This window comes from Capricornis sumatraensis, chromosome 14 (genome assembly GCF_032405125.1).
Source record: "Capricornis sumatraensis isolate serow.1 chromosome 14, serow.2, whole genome shotgun sequence".
Taxonomy (NCBI): domain Eukaryota; kingdom Metazoa; phylum Chordata; class Mammalia; order Artiodactyla; family Bovidae; genus Capricornis; species Capricornis sumatraensis.
Window position 1 is genome coordinate 12,188,494 of NC_091082.1, and position 21,475 is coordinate 12,209,968.

The 21,475-nt window shown below is 41.1% G+C and overlaps 1 protein-coding gene across 2 annotated transcripts in view; it reads right to left on the reverse strand.

The window, feature by feature from the left end:
• NUCKS1 (nuclear casein kinase and cyclin dependent kinase substrate 1) overlaps positions 1-19,810 on the reverse strand; it is a 31,991-nt gene extending 12,181 nt beyond the window's left edge. The window contains exons 1-3 of one of the 2 annotated variants that reach the window (XM_068985853.1): positions 19,713-19,810; positions 2,453-2,502; positions 773-878 (exon numbers count right to left, since the gene is read on the reverse strand). In XM_068985853.1, coding sequence (XP_068841954.1) covers positions 773-878; positions 2,453-2,502; positions 19,713-19,729 — 173 coding nt within the window. In that variant the 5' untranslated portion in view covers positions 19,730-19,810. The remainder of the gene's footprint in view (positions 1-772; positions 879-2,452; positions 2,503-19,712) is intronic. The other variant, XM_068985852.1, reaches the window with a different exon arrangement.
• Between the last annotated feature and the right edge of the window lie 1,665 nt (positions 19,811-21,475).

The window sequence follows — 21,475 nt, forward strand, 5'->3', positions numbered from 1 at the left end:
TACCCTAATAAAGGTTTTGTGAGAATTAAACGATAATGATTATAAATTAGCACATAATAGATACTGGCACATAATAATCTTAAATGGTAACTATCATCACCACCACCATCAAGAAGGTCTTGGTATAGTTATACTACACTGAATTTGAGAGCTTACATGTATACCTGTAAGAGCAGAGATGAAAGCTACTGTTCCTTGGTCTTGTGAGGCAATTACAGTTAAAAATATAACTCATCTGAACTCATTTATAAAACGAAGGGAAAGGGAACAGCTCAAAATGATTAAATTATTTAAACAAAGTAGGATTGATTATATAATACTCAGCAGGCAATGCAACTTAAGATTCTATAAGCTTTAGCTATAGTTCTGTCATTGATTTGTGCCAGTGATTTTCTGAATAGGAAAGGTCACTTATTCTTTGCTCTTTCTACAGTGAAAATGCCAATAGTATCTTTGGGCAACAAATTATCAGTACATACTTAAACAATCTTTCTGCCTTTGTTCAGAGGTTTGCAGTAGCAACAAAATCATTCCATCATTCCCAGAGCTCACTTGAGACTCCAGGTTGAGTCTGAGCAAGCCTCCATGACCTTAAAGAGGCTAACCTCTAGAATCAAAGCACTTCATGCTTTGATAATATGAAATACACAAAAACAACACCAAAAGCACTTTCCCAAAGTAACTGAAGAGTCCACCAGTTTAGAGATCAGAGACCACCCCCATCTTAGAGTGGTGGCAGTGTGGGCAGAAACGGATTAGCAATGCCTCTTACCTATCTTCCTGTGAATTCTTTCCAGATCGCCTCTTATTTTTAGCTTCTCGGGGAGATGATCGGATTTTCTTAGCTGGAGGGCCTGAATCTCTTCCATAATCTTCATCTAAATAGATTATGAAGATAAAATTTATTTATGAAGATAAAAAATTTCAAATTCAATGAACTATATTATGATTTTTACATATCAAAAACACCACAGTATTTACTGAGATAATTCTCTCAAGCTGTTTAACAGCTAAGAAGGCAGAATTCCTAAATAATTTTCTTTCATTACAAAAAAAAATTCTTTTCTACTCTAGTTCCACCTTGACTCAGTCATTCTTATTTTTGCCTATTGCTTTCTAGTTCTCATGTGTATACTTTAATATACTCACAGTCAAATATCTCTTATTTTATATTTAACCCTTTTAATTTGTTAAAGCCTTTAAATGTTTCCACATCTTTGTATTTATTTATTTTTACTATTATAGTAACATGGTTATATTATAAGCATTTTAGAATGTAAAGAACCCACAATTCTACAATCCTAACACAATTACTGTTATCAAGCAAATTACTTTTAAGCTAAAGTATTATATATAGCACACTCTGACACTTGAAGAAAACACCCTCAATTCAAAAAGTGCCATAAAACCTTAAAGAGTGACCATTTCCAAACCTGTTCGCTAGACCATTATATATAATCGTGAGGATCGAGAACAGTGTGAAGCTTCAGCAACTATTAAATGGTTGAATAATTATAAATTATGGAATACCACACAACCACTAACAAGCATAAACTTTTCATAACACAAGAAAGCTAAGTAGCAGCAGCTGGGAGAGGCACAGAATCCAAAATTCTACAGAAAGATGTCAGCTATATTTTTAAAAGGAAAAAAAAGACCAAAGCCTTTTTAAACAAAAAGGTTACTTGAGGGCTAAGGGACCTTGAATAATATTTGTCTCAGTTTCCTTATCGGTAAAATGGAAATAACAATACTTATAACCCCATTTTAACAGGACTGAGCTAAGGATTAAATGAGTAAACAAAAACATTTAGCAAGTATTGCCTCTGGGAAGCTGGGTTATGTTCTTTTCTTATTCTTCTTTACACATTGCTGTATTTCCCACATTTCCCCAAAGCATATAGTATTATCTTTATCAAGTAAAATTAGATTAAAAAAATAAAGAAAAAAAGAACAGTAAACACATCTTGAAAATGAGAGTAAGGACATATTCTAAAGAAACCTTTCATGGCTAAGATTTACAATACCCTAGCCTCTCTATAGTTAGTTCACAAATCAAAGGTGTTTCACAAAACACTCTCATCTTACTTCATCATGCAAAATACATACACGCTCCCTATTACAAGGTATGAGTTTTGTCGTGATTATAGCAGGAGATATATTAACTGATAAACAATGTATAAGAATTCTTGAACATTTAAACTTTAGACTCCAAAACTAGGTAAGAAAAAAAATTATTGAAGTGTTTATTATCAATGATTTACTAAGGAAAAATGAAAATCCATGCAGGTTCAACATCTGTTTTGAGTGACACAGACTGATGTAATTTATATATGTCAAAATAGTCTAAAAATTAAAAATTATTTCAAAAGAATAAAAAAAAGTATAAATAAGCTGGGTATTCTTCCACTAATCAGTTCAATTTACTACTTACTGAAATCATAAAACTTACCAGCATCATCGGATTCCTGAAATTGTGAATAATCAACGACCTTCCTATTTCTGTAAAAAGAAAAGACTCTAAGCAAGATCATAAAAATATAGGACTTTTCTAAGATATTAGAACACACATTTCTATTTCATAAACAGAATTAGAACTAGCCCTCTGAAATTTATTTTTTTCAAAAAGCTGTCACCTCAGCCAAAAGAATGTCACATTGTGTTATAGGAAAGCATAGCTTAAAACAAAAGTATTTCAAATGACAATTCTTATAGTGCTCATCTCAGGGATAGCTCAAATATTATCCTTTCCAACAAAACAACCTCCCAGGAGTACATAAAATGGAGAAATAAGCCACAGTACCATATATTCTTTATATACAGAGTCTGATACCATATACACACAAACCAAAACTGTAAATGTTACTTTATTCACACATATTCCTGATAAATAAGGTTACTACTAATTTTTTTTTCACGGCAAAGTGTCTTAGCTTTTAAATATAATACAGTCAATTATAATATACAAACTATGGTGACTGTAAGTTAAGCTTTACACAGAAGGGAATGGAAGAAACTGATTCATTCAAAAGCTGTTCTTTGGGACGTCCCTGGTAGTCCAGCAGTTAAGACTCAGTGCTCCCAATGCAGGGAACTCAGGTTCAGTTCCTGGTCAGGGAGCTAGATTCCCTATGCTGCAGTTAAGACATGGCACAGCCAAAGAGACATATAAAGATGCTCTTTATTAGAGAGCATTTGGGGCCACACCTGACAGCGTGCAGATCTCTGCTCCCATCCCACAGCAGTGAAAGCCTGGACGGAGTCCTACCCATTACACCACCAGGAAGCTCCCCTAAAGAGCATTTATTAAAGGAACAAGTTTATGTATCTGCCTGGCTCAGTGATTTTTAAGTCCTTTCAGTTCAGTCGCTCAGTCGTGTCTGACTCCTTGCGACCCCATGGACTGCAGCAGGCCAGTCTTCCCTGTCCACCACCAACTCTCAGAGCTTGCTCAAACTCATGTCCATTGAGTCAGTGATGCCATCCAACCATCTCATCCTCTGTCATCCCCTTCTCCTCCTGCCTTCAGTCTTTCCCAGCATTGGGGTCTTTTCCAACAACTCAGTTTTTTGCATCTGGTTGCCAAAGTATTGGAGTTTCAGCATCAGTCCTTCCAGTGAATATTCAGGACTGATTTCCTTTAGGACTGACTGCAGTTCAAGGGACTCTCAAGAGTCTTCTCCAACATCACAGTTCAAAAGCATCAATTCTTCGGCGCTCAGCTTTAAGTACTGTGTGTGTGTGTGTGAAGTTGCTCAGTCGTGTCCGACTCTTTGCGACCCTGTGGACTGTAGCCCACCAGGCTCCACTGTCCATGGGATTCTCCAGGCAAGAATACTGGAGTGGGTTGCCATTTCCTTCTCCAGGGGATCTTCCCGACCCAGGGATCGAACCCAGGTCTCCCGCATTGCAGGCAGACGCTTTAACCTCTGAGCCACCAAGGAAGCCCTACTTAAAAGTACTTTAAAAAGTATTTCTTCCTAGGTAAAGCATCTTTAATATCTCAAACAAATTTAATTCCCATTTTTCTACTTCATATTCTAAACCCAGAAGTTTAAAATTTCTGCCTTAAGAGAGATCTAAGAGCTTCCATGTTAGTATCCAAACAGCCTGGCATTTTGAAGAACCTTAGATGCACTGTAACTAAGGGGAAATTGAACAAATGAATTGAAAGAACTAAGAGAAACATACCACCAACTGCACTTAAACCTAAGCTGAGGACTGTTCCTGGTTTTATAGATTAAGACGCTTCCCAGGTTGCTCAGTGGTAAAGAATCCACTTAATGCAGGAGACAGGGGTTCGATCCCTGGGTGGGGAAGATCCCCTGGAGAAGGAAATGGCAACCCACTCCAGTATTCTTGCCTAGGAAATACCATGGACAGAGGAGCCTGGTGGGCTACAGTCTATGGGGTCGCAAAGAGTGGGACACAACTTAGTGACTAAATAACAGCACAACAATAGATTAAGACACCGTTTAAAAGGAAAACCAGGGCAGTCAGAATTCGAGTGTAGGTGCAATGTCTATATAATATGCAAAAATGATAGAGTAGGAGTGAATTCTGAACACATGCTCGGGGCTTAGATGTGCAAGAGGGTACGGCCGCATTTTTTCAAGCTGTTCTGGGTCTCTGTTGTGCACAGGTTTTCCTCCACCTGGGGTAAGTGGGGGCTTCGTGTTATGGCGCACGGGCACTAGGACCTTTGGGCTTGAGAGCTACAGGCTCATGAGCTGCGGCCCCGTGCTTAGCTACTCTGGGCCATGTGGGGCCTTCCCAGACGAGGAATCAAACGCTTGCCTCCTGGGCTGGCAGGCAGGATTTTTACCACTGAGCCCCCAGGGAAGCCCTGTGGACACACACTTGATTTAAGAGAGAAAAAGGACTCATAAGGAATTTCGCATTGTTTTTCTTTAGTCTACCAATAATGAATTATCTTCTGGCTTTATTGCCTCAATGAGTCAAGATGCAAAATCATAAAATATATTGTAACTATGTTTTAAGAAACTGAGTTTATATATTAAAGATACCATTCTATTAGGAAAGTCAATTTAAAAAACATGACTATTAATTCCACTTACATAAGTTACCTAGTCAAATGCAGAGAGACAAAAAGTAGAATGGTGGCTGCCAGGGGTGGGGTAGAGGAAGGTGGAGAAGTCAATGTGTATCGTTTCAGTTTTACAAGAGTTCTAGAGACTGAATGCGCAAAAATGTGAATGTATTTAACGACTGAACCGTAGGTTTAAAAATGGTTAAGATGGGGCTTTCTCAGTGGCTCAGTGGTACAGAATCCGCCTTTAAATACAGGAGGCCGGGTTCAACCCCTGATGCAGGAAAATCCTACATGTGGCAGCGCAACTAAGTCTGTGCGCCACAATTATCGGCCCGTGTACACCATTTCTGAAGCCTGGGAGCCCTAGAGCCTGGGATCTGCAGCCAGAGAAGCCACCGCAGAGACGCCCGAGCATCCCAGCTAGCGAGCAGCCCCCACTCGCAGCAACAAAGATGCAGCACAGCCAGAAGCAGATGAATAAAATGATATAAAAGAATCGGGGAAAAAAGTTAAGATGGTAAATATGCTACTTTACCACAATTAAAAAAAAAAAACTATTCGGGAGCTAGTAAATATTCATGTTCTAGCAAAATAGTGATTTTTAATGACAGACACCATGAAAAACAACATTATGAACCCAATGCAAAGACGACCATTTTCTGCATTACTTAGTTTCAAAGAAAATGGGACACTGAAGCAGGGGGAAAGGATCCAGGAGAGGGAGTTTCAAACCTCAACTTCTAATAATTATGTGCAGATTCTGAAACTGCAGGCGTAATAATTTTAGGTTATCCACGCTGGTGGAATTGCAGCTAAAATGTGGTACAATTTCCAGGGATCAATAGACATATCCTATGATACTGTATAAAGGCAAGTAATCATAATGGAAAAGGATCACTGTGGTTCTTAAATCATTAAGTTGTGTCTGACTCTCTGCAACCCCATGGACTGTAGCCCACCAGGCTTCTCTGTCCGTGGGGATTCTCCAGGCAAGAATACTGTAGTGTGTAGACATTTTCTTCTCCTCCTTCTTCCTTCTTCATATGAAGAACTGAATAAATTGGGATTTTTTTAACTTGCAAAAGGGAAAACACGTTACATTTGGTGGTCAGATTAAGTATGGGTTCAAGATAAAAGAACTTTCTAACTGCTTGCTAATGATAGTTACACTTCTCTAGTGTATCCCTAGAAACACTCTTTACAAAGGAATTATGTAGTGATAAATACAGAATCTGCCAAGAGGAATTCCAGGTTCTGGTTCTAGAACTTCAGGCCAATCACTTACTCTCTGGGCCCCAGTTCCTCAGCTGTTGGAACTGATGACCTAAGTTGCTAGAAAGATCTATAAAATTAAACACAATTACCAAAGTTTAATGAAAACCATGACTGTCAAATTCAAATAGTCAATGATCCTTTTGGGCATCACACAGCTTAACACATACTGCTGTACCATTTGTTTTCGTCACTAATTTGAGCTCGTTGAAGGTAACAGTTATGTCTTATGTCCCCACTGGTGCTACAGAACAGGTAAAAGGTAGGCACCCAAATATTTTCTGAACTTTTTGCTCCTAGGGCCAAATTTTAAGAGCTCTGTTAGAAATCTAATTCTAGAAAATACTCTAGAGGTTAATTATCCAATCTCCTTAAAGTCTGGAGAAGGCAATGGCAACCCACTCCAGTACTCTTGCCTGGAAAATCCCGTGGATGGAGGAGCCTGGCAGGCTGCAGTCTATGGGGTCGCTAAGAGTCGGACACGATTGAGTGGCTTCACTTTCACTTTTCACTTTCATGAATGGGAGAAGGAAATGGCAATCCACTCCAGGGTTCTTGCCTGGAGAATCCCAGGGATGGGGGAGCCTGGTGGGCTGCCGTCTATGGGGTCGCAGAGTCAGACACGACTGAAGCGACTCAGCAGCAGCAGCTCCTTAAGTCTTTTTGGATCTCATTTCTCGCCCCTTAACAATCAACACCAGAAGGCAACCAAGTATCAGGTTCTTTCTTTTTTTACCACCTGGTCCTGCAGCTTCCTTGCTTAGAATGCTATTCATTCGTTATCAGTCTCGTTCACATCAGCTACAGCGTCACCTCTTAACACCTTTAATCCCTTACTGACACTACATAAACCACTAATGCCTGAGTCCCCTTTTAAACGTGAACTTCTTGAGGACAGAGGCGTCCCTCCTTCACTTAGAACATCAGATTCAAGGCAGGTTTGATGAGTGAATGGATTTGGCCTCTCCAAAGGATTAGGGTGAGAAAGGGCAACAGAAGGGAGGATGTATGTGCCACCGGAGGTTTTAACCGATCAGACTTTCAATCCCACTGCTCTTAACAACAAAAGAAAATTCCGTTTTCTCCAAACTAAAAAACTTTATTTTAGATTTAAGAGATTTGAAAGGGGAATTTCCTGGCAGTGCTTACGACTTCGTACTTTCACTGCAGTGGTCCAGGGTTTAATACTCGGTCAAGAAACTAAGACCTTGCAAGTCGCCTGGCACAGCCAAAAAATTATTTAGTACATTTTCCTCTTTTTAGCCATGCTGCATGGCATGTGGGATCTTACTTAGTTCCTTGATCTAGCCTCCTGCTTTGGCAACAAAGACCACCAAGGTCCTTGGACCACCAAGGAAGTCTCATATTTCATATCAATATATTTTTAGAAAAAAATATTTTTTAGAAAAAAAATCCTAGTTTTCAACACAGGAAAACTACAAACATGTTATGATGCCACTGAAAGCACGGAGTCTTAACCTCTGGAGCAACTATCAAATGCCAAAACCAATTCTTCAGTGTAAAATGAACATCAAAAACTCAAACTGGGAGGACAATACAAAATTTCCAATACAGACATTGTAAAGCAATGATCCTCCAATTAAAATAAATTAAATTTAAAAATTTCAATATAGCATAAAAGTTAAACATGGATTTTAAAATTGGGTTTAAATCCTGGGTCTCCCAGTTACTTCCCCTCTTTGAACTTCAGTTTTCTCACCTGTAAGACAAATAACAACAGCTGTCTCTCAAGGATGCCGTGAGTGCCAGGCACACAATTATCCAATAAACAGTAGCCATTGTTTCTTGTAACCACTAACCTGTTTCATCCAGAATACCACTGCAGTCTTGAACCCACCTGATTACACAACACTCTTGAACTATTTATCTGAACAGCATGATTAAATCACTCCTCTTAAAAGCATTGTGTCTGGTTCTAGTATTATTTAGAAAGATTGTGTTCAAGAGTTTGTTGTTCATTTCACTAAAATGCAATGTCAAAATAGGGATTTTAACATTATTTCCAACTCTATGATACAGTTTCCAGTTACCATTTAGGCCAGAGAAAGTAGCAATACTAGCTATTTTAAATCCACCATTCAAGTTCCATCAATTTCTATCACTCAAATCACATGGAGTTCTATCTAAATAAGTCTAAAAATTTATACTAGAAAACAGAACTGTAACCCAGTAAGGAAAACAAATGTTTAAAATAGAAACTATAGGAACACAAAAACTTCAATTATGTGCCTGCTCTTATTTTAAAAGCTGATATAATCACTATATTTAGATTCTAAAGGTAACTTGGTTACACATGAACCAATTCTTGGATGACCACCAGAGGGCTTTGAGATAAGTCCTCACTTTTGCATTGGTATAAAGTGCAAAACTCCAGTACTCTTGCCTGGAAAATCCCATGGATGGAGGAGCCTGGTGGGCTTGCGGTCCACGGGGTCGCTAGGAGTCGGACATGACTGAGCGACTTCACTTGCACTTTTCACTTTCATGCATTGGAGAAGGCAATGGCAACCCACTCCAGTGTTCTTGCCTGGAGAATCCTAGGGACGGGGGAGCCTGGTGGGCTGCCGTCTATGGAGTCGCACAGAGTCGGACACGACTGAAGTGACTTAGCAGCAGCAAGATGCAAAAATGAAAGGTAAAGTTGGAAGCTAGACAAAGAACAAGAAAAGATCTATTTTTGGCACCAAAAACGGCTAACTCAAGCAATAGGATTTTTTTTTTCTTCCTCTCTCTTGATCATCAACTTCCTTCTACTAAACAGTAGTAATTCTACCCCCCAAATATATTTTCTTTCTTATAGCAGCAACTATCTAAGACCAAGTCAATAATATTTGAATAACATTCTAAAGATCAAGTGAAGTGAAAGTCACTCAGTCGTGCCCAACTCTTTGCGACCCCATGGAATTCTTCAGGCCAGAATACTGGAGTGAGTAGCCATTCCCTTCTCCAGGGAATCTTCCAAACCCAGGGGTTGAACCCAGGTCTCCCACATTGCAGGCGGATTGTTTACCAACTGAGCTATCACGGAATGAACAGTATTTCAGAGATGAAAATGACCACACCTTTGAGATGATCTACTAACCCTCTTAACCTTACAGATGAGAAAACAACTAAACCCACAAAATCTGATGCTCATCTATAACAAATGTTCACATCAAATTCCAGGCAAGGAAGCAGAACTTTAAAATAGAAACACAGATTTAATTGTTGACACCTTAAGCTTTATACTACTTAAAGAGCACAAAATCATTTTCTCAAGGAAAACCAGACAGAACTTATCAAGAACTTACACTGTTTAGCTCACTCAAGCAGACTGTCCTTCCATCTGTAACCCTGAAGAAATCACCTGCTCTGGTCAATGCAGGGAAGAAATACCTAGCTAATTTTCTAGAATTTAGTTTATCTGAGTTTTGAGAAACAGCTAACATAGCTCTTTTCACTAATCATGTAAGTGGTAAATATCTAGAACCATGTTTTTCAGTCTGTCAGTCACAACCTGTTATTGGCTCCTGAAGCCAATTTACTGATGTATGCCTGCGAGCGTACTCAGTCACTTCAGTCGGGGGGGTCCAACTCTTTTCGACTCTGTGGACCGTAGCCTGCCAGACTCCTGTGTCCATGGGAGTCTCCAGACAAGAATACTAGAGTGGGTTGCCATGCCCTCCTCCAGGGGATCTCCCTGACCCAAGGATCAAACCCACAACTCCTCTCTCTTCTGCATTGTACGCAGGTTCTTTACCCACTGAGCCACCTGGGAAGCGATTCAGTTAGTTCAGCAGCTCAGTCGTGTCTCTCTGCAACCCCAAGCACCGCAGCATGCCGGGCCTCCCTGTCCATCACCAACTTCTGGAGCTTGCTCAAATTTATGTTCATCGAGTCGGTGATGCCATCCAACCAACTCATCCTGTCATCTCCTTCTTCCACCTTGTCTCTCCCAGCATCAGGGTCTTTTCCAATGAGTCAGTTCTTCACATCAGGTGGCCAAAGTATTGGAGCTTCAGCATCAGTCCTTCCAATGAACATTCAGGACTGATTTCCTTTAAGATTGACTGGTTTGATCTCCTTGCAGTCCAAGGAACTCTCAAGAGTCTTCTCCAACACCACAGTTCAAAAGCATCAATTCTTTGGCACTCAGCTTTCTTTATAGTCCAACTTTCACATCCACACATGACTACCGGAAAAACCATAGCTTTGACTAAACGGACCTCTGTTGGCAAAGTAATGTCTCTGCTTTTTAATCTGCTATCTAGGCTTGTCATAGCTTTTCTCCCAAGGAACAAATGTCTTAATTTCATGGCTGCAGTCACCATCTGCAGTGATTTTGGAGCCCAAGAAAATAGTCTGTCACTATTTTCATTGTTTCCCCATCTATTTGCCATGAAGTGATGGGACAGGATGCTATGATCTTAGTTTTCTGAATGTTGAGTTTTAAGCCAACTTTTTCACTCTCCTCTTTCATCAAGAGGCTCTTTAGTTCCTCTTTGCTTTCTGCCATAAGGGTGGTGTCATCTGCATATCTGAGATTATTGCTATTTCTCCCAACAATCTTGATTCCAGATTGTGCTTCATCCAGTCCGGCACTTCGCATGATGTACTGTGCATACAAGTTAAATAAGCAGGGTGACAATATACAGCCTTGATGTACTCCTTTCCCAATTTGGAACCAGTCCGTTGTTCCAAAATGAAGCCCTTACTGATGTGTAACTAGCATTTTATTTTTTTTGCCACACAGGTGGGGGATCTTAGTCTCCCCAACCAGGGGGTGAGAGCACTGAGCCTTAACTACTGGACCGCCAGGGAATTCCCTGTAACTAGCTCTTTAAAAGAAAAAGCAAATAGAAAATATTAGAGAAAACTGTACCTAAATAACTGGCAAGTTCCTGAAGCTTGTTTCTGTGTTTGTATTCTTACATGTAACAAAACTGCAATGTCAAACCTATTTATTACAGGAACCCCATAGAAAATGTCTTGAGAGCCACTGCTTTAGAATATACTGATTTCCAAAGCAGTTTCACTTTTACAAGAAACAGTTATAATCCTGGCCACAAAAGTATAACATTTTTTCCTACTTTAATTCATCTTTTCACGAAAATCACTTTTTTAACCTTAAGCACTCATAAAGCCTATCCAAGGTTAGTGGCCTGTGGGGGTCAGAGGAAAGGGTGATAAACCACCAGGTACTGGAACTACTGGGCCTGACAGCTGGCCCAATCTTACCCCAAACACGTTATCCTAGTAACAGATGTACTGTAAGGGCTTGACTGAGGACCTCCATGATCTCCCAAGGCTACTAATTCTAAGACAACTCCATGATGGAAGTTTCCAGTGCCGTGAGATCTGCCTCTGAAGTCCACGCACCAATTGTCTAGCTCCTGGTATTGCCATGGTCTAACTCTCAGCTTTCTTCCACAGAGCAGCCCTTAAAATTGAAGTGACAGTTTCCACTTTTTCCTCCAAGGCTAAATATGAAAATTTCTGCTTATCACCAATCACTATCCACTCTCCCCTTAAAACTTAGGACATTTTACCTCTGTTTTCCTAACTCTCAAGATTATTCATGTGCCAAATTTTCTCAGGATATAAGAAAATTAGTTCATAGAAGCTGAGATACATAAATTCAATTCAGGGTAATTTCTCACAATTGCTTATCTTTGAGCTTCATGTTCCTTTTGACTAAGAAATGTTGATTTAACTGTATATCATTCTGCTTTTTACAATTAAATAGAATTCAAAACCATTCACAATACACAAAGCAAAAAATTTTAAATAAAATTTAAAAATCAACGTTACAGGAAAGAGTTCTCAGTTCTTCAAATGGGAAAAGTAAATTTCTAACTTCTGCACGAGAATAAAGGCATTGTGAATGATGAGCCAGATATATATTAGATAGTTATTACAATTCCCTCCTAAACCTTTTATCAACTTGCTAGTATTTCAGTCCAGGTGAATAAATATGATCTATTATATGGCACTCCTTACTCCCAAAATAAATTCAGTTCCTCCATATAGGAAAACATTTCCAAACATAAGTTTAGTGCAAAAACTATGCAGTTAGGAAGCGTAAACCTCAAGCAGGTGAGATTAAAGGGGTCTCAGATGAGCACATTACCAAGTAGAGTCCTGTCTGCAGCAAAGCCTTGGAAACTTCAGTGGACTCTTGCAGTTGTCTTAACAACTACCAGGGACAAATCTGTAGCCTAAGAAAGTCAGATTTACTGACTTATAAAGATGATGGAACACCAGAACTGTGGAGCATCTAACCCAACAGGAAGACTGAAAAGGATTTGGGGAAGGGTACAATTTAGGTGAAATTTAAATGAATCAGTGTCTCGATGGGCTCAAAGCACAGTAGGACTGTGTGAAAAGGGGTCTTCATCAGGTTTAGACTGTGAAGTGGACCTTGGGTCCTATTTCTTGGCAAAGAAGTTAAGGTAGATGTGAATATTGTGCCCAGGAAGTCCTTATTTGGGGCTCTAAAGTTGTAAATCAAGGACAGTTTTTCCTGCCGAGTGTGATGTTTCCCTCTAATGATGCAGCCTCAAGCAGCAGAGTCTGACAGTCTGATTTTAGAGAACTCAGTGGGAGAGCAGGAGTCAGAAGAGTATTCTAGTTTATATTTATTCATTATTATAAACTATTATAGATCTTTCCAGTTGTAGCTTCTGTGGAAGAGAGTCTGTTATCTCTGCCCAATGAATAGATGGCTGGATTTTTACTTCTCAGTAGAGCTAAGTTTTAGTTTAAGAAATTCACTTTCTGGGTCATTTTATCTGGACAGATGAAATCTTCCTGAAGATCACACTGCTTTGCAGGTAACTGTACAGGTGCACAGTTCAAAAGATACTAAGAAGCACCTGAAAATACAGCCAGTTGAAACACTCTGGCAACCTAAAGTTTTTCAAACGCCTCTGACTATTTAGATACTAGTTATTTTAAAAATATGGCAATGCAATTCTGTAACATCAGTTCTACTTTCTAGAACCTAGATAGGAATACATTTTTTGAGACAAAACAAAGGGATGCTCCAGTTTGATCAAGTTGTCATGTGCTAGATCAAATGTTTTCTGTCTACAACACTGCAGTCTCTTATTTCTAGACTCAACAATCCAAGAAGCCACTTCTTCATAATCCAGAATGGTATGTTTATTTCCCTTTGCAGCTAAGAATTTAAAAAGGCAAACAGAAGTAACACTTCACAGGATACTCAACAACTTCATTAAGTTCAAGTGACTCAAGTTTGCAAACTCTATGTGACTGCCTATCATTAACTCTCAACTCCAGAGAGGCACCATTCACATGGACTGTAATGTGCAGTTAACTGGGTTGGTACCCCAGAGCTACACAGAACAGTGGCCTTGTTTTTTATATTTCTGGGGAAAACAGACCAAAAACATAAATAAAACCAATCTCCCTTTCTTTATTTCAAATTACTTTCTCCTTGCTAATGAGTTGTATTGCTAAATGACTTCAATCACTAAAAGTCAACCACTTACCTTAATTTATAACTTGTCAAGTTAAATCAACTCCAATTTATTAATCTTAATTTCCTACTAATTGTAGTATAGTAATGAGTTTTATAATTGGTGCTGAACCTTTTCAAATGCTATGGTCTTTCTCCTTTGGTTGTTTAATAATATGATGAAATCAGTGAAAGATCCTATGTTTTGTTTCTGGGACATATTTTACTTGATATTTTTAATACATACTAGCTTCAGTTAGCTATGTTTGGCATTCTTGCATCTATGTGTATACGTAAAATGAGCCCATTAATTTCCTGTGGTGTTCTTTGGGTGGTTTTGGAATCCATTCACTTATTTTGGTCAGGGGAAAAATGCCAACTTATGAACTGTATTCACTTAAAGCCATGCTATTTTCTTCCCGCAAAAGCCTCACACTACTTCAGTAAGTTTTCCTCTGCATTCAAGTGTTCTTTTCCTTTAATGAACCTCTTCGCATGTTCTCTTACTCTTGCCCCCGACTCTCCTTTTCTCCATTCACACCCCTCCCCAGCTTACTCTAAAGTTGGTCGTGTCCACCGAAGTCCTGCTATGAACTAAACGCCTCCAAAGATGGCAAAGTGTGCTGCTACCACGTGAGTAATGCCCCGAGGCAGTGACTCACAGAAACGATCACACTGGCTTTGGACTGGCCACAGTTTCTATTGGAATTCCTGCTTCCTCTTAACGGTTAGGTCACCTGGGCCAATTATGTAATTATCTAAGTTTCAGCTATCTCACATAGAAAATAGGGATAATATATATACTTTGCTTAAAGAGTTGTTTCAAGATTTTTTTCTAAAATTAAAGGTTGAGAAAGGGACTGCACTGTTAAAAAGTCCATTCTCTCATCTATGATTTGGAAATTCAAAAAGTTCTGAAAACCAAGTTTTTTCATAATGTATATGGTAGTAAACATGAGAGGCCAACGAGGATTTTTAGAATTTTAGTGTGAAAATTCCTAGGTTTTACCAGAGATTAATGTGTTTCATTATAGGAGCACTACCCCAGACTGGTGATAGTACATTATATATTCAGTATAGGAACCCTGTTACTTTTTCTAAATCTTGTTACCTGCTTAAAAGTTTTGAAAATACTGCTCTCTCAAACACATATAGTCCCCCAGTGGTTTCAAACTAAGGATTGTGGACCTGTAATACATTCGGTGTGTAATCAAACACAATTCAAATCTGGAAGAGACTTAAATCAGTAAGACTCATGAAGCCTAAATCCACCTTTACTATTATTTCTACACCTTAGCTCCTTGACTTCAAAGTTATCACTTCAAACAGATGGTATTGGACTAAGCTGAAGTTCTAGTTGTTTTTTTTAACAAATGCTTTTAATTAACTTATCTCTGAAAGTTAAAGATTGAGTTGGAAAAAAACACAGATCGCTATTTAAAACATTTTGGCCATATATTTCCCCTCAACTATTTTCTATATAAATCTTAACCACCGGTGCATACAGAATGCACTCACCATTAAAGATGACTAAATAAAGTAGCATCTGCCCATCTTCATGCCAAACACTAGGAAGGAAAGAGTGGTACCACAGAATGAATGCCAGCATTGTACTCAGAAAATCTCAGTTCAAATACTGGCTCTGTTTGATAGTTCTGTGACATTGAGTAACATACTATTGTAACTTATTTTGTCTTCTGTTATTTAAAAAAAAATGTTCTATTAGAGGGTGATAAGGATAACAGAAGATAAAGTGAAATCCTCTAGTGGAGTACGTGATTCTGTATTTATACTTAGTAAATATTTATTTTAAATGTTTATTTCTCTAAAATCAAACTTAAAACTTTTTTTTTTGGCTGTGCCATACAGCTTGCAGGAGGATCTTAAGTTCCCAAATAGGGATCAAACCTGGGCCATCGCAGTTAAAGCATCAAGTCCTAAGCACTAGACCACCAGGGAATTCCCAGCGTTGTCTTACTATAGTTTTCACATTAAATATATGTATGTTGGGAAATGTTGAGTATTTAAGTGTTGTTACAAAATTAACTCCTCCATTATTCAGGCTTTGCAAGTTATGTGAGATATTTTGGAAGGTAAAGTCTACAAAGAGTTTGTCTTTTTAGAGGAAAGTGACATGTAAGTAACAATGTACAGATTCAAGGTTAATAAAAATCACACTTCTTTCACATGCACACACACACATCCTGGACATAGAGAATAAGATGAGATACAAGGAACCAGGCTCATCTAAAACCACATTTATTAGTATATGACATTTTTAAGTATCTTCCTGTGTCTACCTGGGGGCTTTCCAGGTGACGCTAGTGGTAAAGAACCAGCTCGGCAATGCAGCAGGAAACGTTAAGAGATTCCGGTTTGATGCCTGGGTAGGGAAGATCCCCTGGAGAAGGGAATGGCTGCCTACTCCTGTATTCTTGCCTGGAGAATCCCTTGGACAGAGGAGCTTGGCCAGCTAGAGTCACAGTAGACTTAGCACGGTGTATACTTGGTATCAAAATCCAAACTATCTAAAATTTTCAGGTTTCTAAGTTTTTCCCTTTAACAGGCCATTTTGAAACTGATTTCCTGGTAAGAGAGTGTCTTTTTTAAAAAAAAAAAAATAAGAAATCCAGACACATTCCAAACAAAATTCTCTTTGAAAATAAAGCAATTTGAAATCTTGGAAAAGCTGTTAATTCTCAACAGAAGTATAAACAAGACCAAAAATAGTTTTATCAGTATGTAAGAGCCTATGCTTTCACATCTAACTTTCAATGTTAAAGGTTCTTTGCAATCTCAAGTACTAAACAAAAAGAGGCATGATATCAAGTACACTTACAAGATGAAGAAAGGAGAAATAGATTGATCTGAGTGACTTGGGAGTATTTTCAATAAGAGGATCTCTGGAGAATACACCAAGCCGAATTTCAAAAAACCCACTTTCTAGTCTGGGCAAGTCAGTAAATCTCTGAGCTTTCTGTTTCATCTTTTACAAGTAGTAGCATTTTTAGTCCCTACCCCAAAGGATAAGAGTCATAAAAACAAAAGTTCAAAGTGTCTGTCATACAGTCAAGTAACATCAATTCTTATCTGGTAGAACATTTATGTGGAAAGGGGGAGGATGAGGGTAAGCAGGGCTGGAAATTAAGAAATCTAGGTTCTAGGCCCAATATTGGCATGTATTAGCGGATGATGCAAGGCACTTCACTTGTCCAGGTCCCCACATAAAGTCACTTGCAAGATGAATTTGCCTAAATTTCTTTCTGGCTCTAAGACTGTAATTTTATGCTATAAACTTGAATCCAAGACCTAAAATATTTGAGCTCTCATTTATATGTGAGTCATATACTATAAAAGGTGAAGAGAGCAATATAGCCTGTTCAAAACTACTTATACATGTGTGGCACACACATCTGTGGAAAATCCTGCCGTAGCTGACCAATTCCACTCATTCGGAAACTGGTGTCAAGCAGCCATTAGTACATTTCTAAATCTTCTTTAAATGCTTAGGTTAACATTAAAATAGTCAAAAACGTAAACCAGAAAACCCTCAAAATTATATACAGGCCTAAGGACAGAAACATATCCCTAAAGAAGCTGCAAAGGCACTTATCCAACACGTGCTTTTTTTGGTTTTTGGTTTGTTTTTAAACGAAGTTGATCATTCTGATACTGGGTCAACATCTGTAATTTTTGGTTACATTCCCTAGAGTAAACAGATTCAATTACACCTTGAAATAAAAGCACTTCCCTAAGACAGAACTTTTTTTATTGCAAATTTAACAAACCACCAAACTCAAGTTTAATTATTTCTGCTTTATTATTGATCGAGTATGTAAAAGACTTAAAAGACAGTTACAAAGAGGCTTCATCACTAAATATATAATCAGAAACCAAGCTGTTTGAAATTAATAATTTGAAAGTGACTCAAAAAAGTCTACAATATATTTAACTTCATTCTTCAATTAGGGGCAAATAAACACTTAAAAATTACTTTTAACATACTAAGAAAAAAGTTGTGCACAAATCCCAATGCCTACCAAAAAACGCATTAGAACGTGCTTAATGTATTTATTCCCACCTGGTGATATTTAAAAAAAATCCAAGGTTTCAAGAGATAAAAGATGTTCCTGTCCCAACATATAAATCTGGGGGTACAAACTCAGGCAGAGGAGTTAAGTTGCAACAGTGAAAAGTCATCAAAACCTAGTGAACTGCGGTTGGAAGGTAGAGAAAAATAAATCCATTTTCATCACGCAGTAATTTACTTCCAGAAGACAGAAGATCCAATCCAGGTGAAATAAATCTTTATTATGATAATTGTCTTGTTTGTTCTGATCCTAAAGAAAATACTCTACGAAAATTGACCGGATACACCGGTTAATTATTATGCAAAAAAGTATGCATACTATAATTTGAAACATCGATTCAGAATCCGTGCCAAAATGCAGGCAGAACTCTTCCCGGTGGCGATGGTAAGGTATCAGAGATGCGGGTTGAAATTAAGCAGAAAGGCTGTCAGGTAGGTAGTGAGCACTCTCCTCACGCCCACCCGGAGCGCAGGAGTATGCAGTCCCAGACCACCACCAGTTGGAGCGGGCAGTCTAGTCTGGAGACAGAACGGTGTGCAACGTTTAAAAACCCTTTCCGGGGTTCCAAACCTCCCTTTACAGCTCTAGGTCAAAATACTTCCGTTTCTCACAAAACTTGGAATGGAGAAGGGGGAAGAAACTGTTAAAATACCTAAAAACGAAACCTATTTATCCAGAAAACACAACGCCAAGTAGCCAATCCTTACATTGACAGCCTCAAGGACATTATGTTAAAAATAACATTTATTAGCAACAGCGCTCCTTCTTAAGGCCGCACCAGATTGGATTAAGCCACACCCCTCCATAAATGGCACATTCCATACAATAGCCAGGACAGCAGAGGGCGATTCCACCGGGCGCTGGGGAACGGCAAACTTGTTGACAGTCTCAGAATGAAGTCCAACGACTGCCCGACCCTAGCCCGTTTATTATTAAAGTGACTCGGGGGGTGAAAAGATTACAAACACACCCGAACGTGTTCGGCCACGTGAGAGGAGAGCCGGGTAACGGGAAGGACGAGCACTCGGGATTTGGGCTGTGCAAGTTGACCCGCACCTCTCTGAGCAGGGACGATTCCCCGAGGAAGGGCATTTCTAGACGGGGGCGGGGAGCGAACTCTGGATGGGAGGTGCGGGGGGTTACCCCGCTCAGAAAGCCCCAGGCGGGGCAGAGGCCGCAGTCCGCGCCAGGGCCCAGCCCCGAACTCTTCCTCCCGCCTGAGGGGAAAAGAACGCGTCCCGCCCACGCCCGGCCCCGCTCCGGGAGGTGGGGCCCTGCGGAGACCCTGGAGGACGGAGGCGGGCCGCCGCAGCAGCGCGGCCCCTCCCGCCCGGCAGGGAGCAACCCCGTCCGCTGGCGAGAATGGGCCGCCTCCCCCCACCCCCACGCGGGCCGCGCGGGGCAGGCGCTCCACGGCGTCTCTGCCCCAACCCCCAACGAGGCCGGGCCAAGCCACCAAGCCCGCGGGGCCGGCCCCGAGGAGGTGGGGCCTGCGCGGGGGCGCCGACTTCACACCCCTCCCCCTCCGGCCCGCCCCAGTGCGGCGAGTGGGGGAGGCGGCACCGCGGCCCCAGGCCCTGCAGCGGCGCGGGGCGGGGAGGAGCCCGAGCTCGGGCGCGCAGCCGCCGCCCCCGCGCAGCCCCGCGCGCCAGCCAGGCCCCCCGCGCTCAGGGGCGCGCGCGGGGCCCGAAAGGGAGGAGGCCGCCCGCGGCGCGGAGAAGGCCGGCGCTGCGCCTCGGCCCCCCACCCCCCCCGCTCCCTCACCACTCACCCCAGCCCCCTCCAGCCCGTTCCAGGCCTCGGACTCCGCACTGACCTGACAGGCCGAGACATGTTCGCTGTCGAAACAGGACCGAGTCGAGGAGCCAAAGACCAGGACCCCCCCCACCCCGCGCGCTCGGCGCCCCACCCCCCCCAACTTCGGCCGAGGAGGCCGCTGCCGCCGAGCCCCGAGCTGCTGGCTTCTCAGACTCCGCCGCTCCCTGGTTCAGGGCCCCTTAATCAGACGAGCCCCCCGCTCCCCAGTCTCTTCAAAATGGATGAATCAAACCAGCCGAAAATGCGCCAAAGCCGCCGGACTACCGAACCCACTAGGGCCTGTGGGCTCCGCCCCAGCACGACCGGTCATTGGCAGCTCCTGCCAGATGCGCGGAGCTCATTGGTCCGTTTGAATCATCACGTCCCCCAGGCTCCGCCCCGCCCGCGGAGAGGCCCCACCTCCTCCGTGAGGTCCTGTTTGTCAAGATTCTCTGAGAGCGCACGGCCGCAAAACAAAAATGGTCGCTGCTCGTCCCGCCCCCTGGTTGCCACTCCGGAGTTGCAGATTCGTCTTGGGTCGCGCCTTAGGACGACTGAGAAAAAAGATTTATGAAGGGCTCAGTGTTATTTAATGTTAGCTTAATGATACATCATTTCGCCTGTCTTGGTCATTTATAAACTCCACTGACAGCAAAACCTGTGGGCTAGGCAGCTGATTCGTCAGCAAGGGGCTGCTTCTGAATTGGAGGGAAACTTCACAGCTTCAAAAATTTTGACCTTAAACCCACAAGCCCCTTCGCCTTGCTTCACCGTTAGACCTCAGGAGCCCAGCAACTGCTGGAGCAGGGAGGCAGGCTCTCAGTCAAGGAAAAACTTCACCATCAATTTCCATTCTCCATTCAGGACCTTGAGATCACTTCAGGGTCATTAACGTCCCAGTCGTGGACTTCAGGGCCCTAAAAATTAGGAGCAAGAGCGCTGGGCCAGAAGGTTTTTCTGTTTGAACCTTAGGTCCACCACTTAATAGGTGTATAGCTTTACCGCTCTGTGCCTCAGTTTTCTCCTATGTAAAATGGGCAACAGTACTGAATTCGTAGGATTCTTAGGGTTAAATGAGTTGATATATTAAAAGGCTTTAGGACAGTCTCTGGAACAGTAAGCGGAATGTAAGTGTTATTAGTAAATTCATATTCCTAATTCCTTGGTGGGGATGGGGGAGGGGCTGGCTCAAGACTCAAGTCAAATAACTGAGGGTAACTCAGATCGTTCCAGTTAAATCTATGAACATTTGCTGGAAGCATAGAACTCTCAGAAGTAGAGCTCAGGATCCCTATGGGAAAGGCCAAGGTTTACCCGACCATTGTAAAACAGACTTCAATCCCTGTTACAGGCAGCCTGTTAATAACCAACTGAAGCCACAGTCCATAAACAAACAAACCAAACCTTTACTATTGCCTCCTGAATGTCTCCTCTTGTAAACTCTGGCTTCCCTAAGGGAAAAGAATAGCACAGTCCACCAGTAAAGCGTAAAACAAGTTATATTTTCTCTTCCATGTCGCGCCACCCTTTCCCCCGTGAATGTTGTTGGTAGTTAAAAAATAAAGCATACCATTAAGTACATTCACATCTCCAGAATATTTTCAACTAAACATTATACTTAAACACTAATCCCCCATTCCCTCTCTCCCGAGCCCTGGTACCCACCATTCTTATTCCTGTCTTCATGAATCTGACTACTGCAAGGAACCTCACATAAGTGGAATCATATAGTATTTATCCTTTTGTGGTTGGTTTATTTCACTTACCATAATGTCCGTTCAG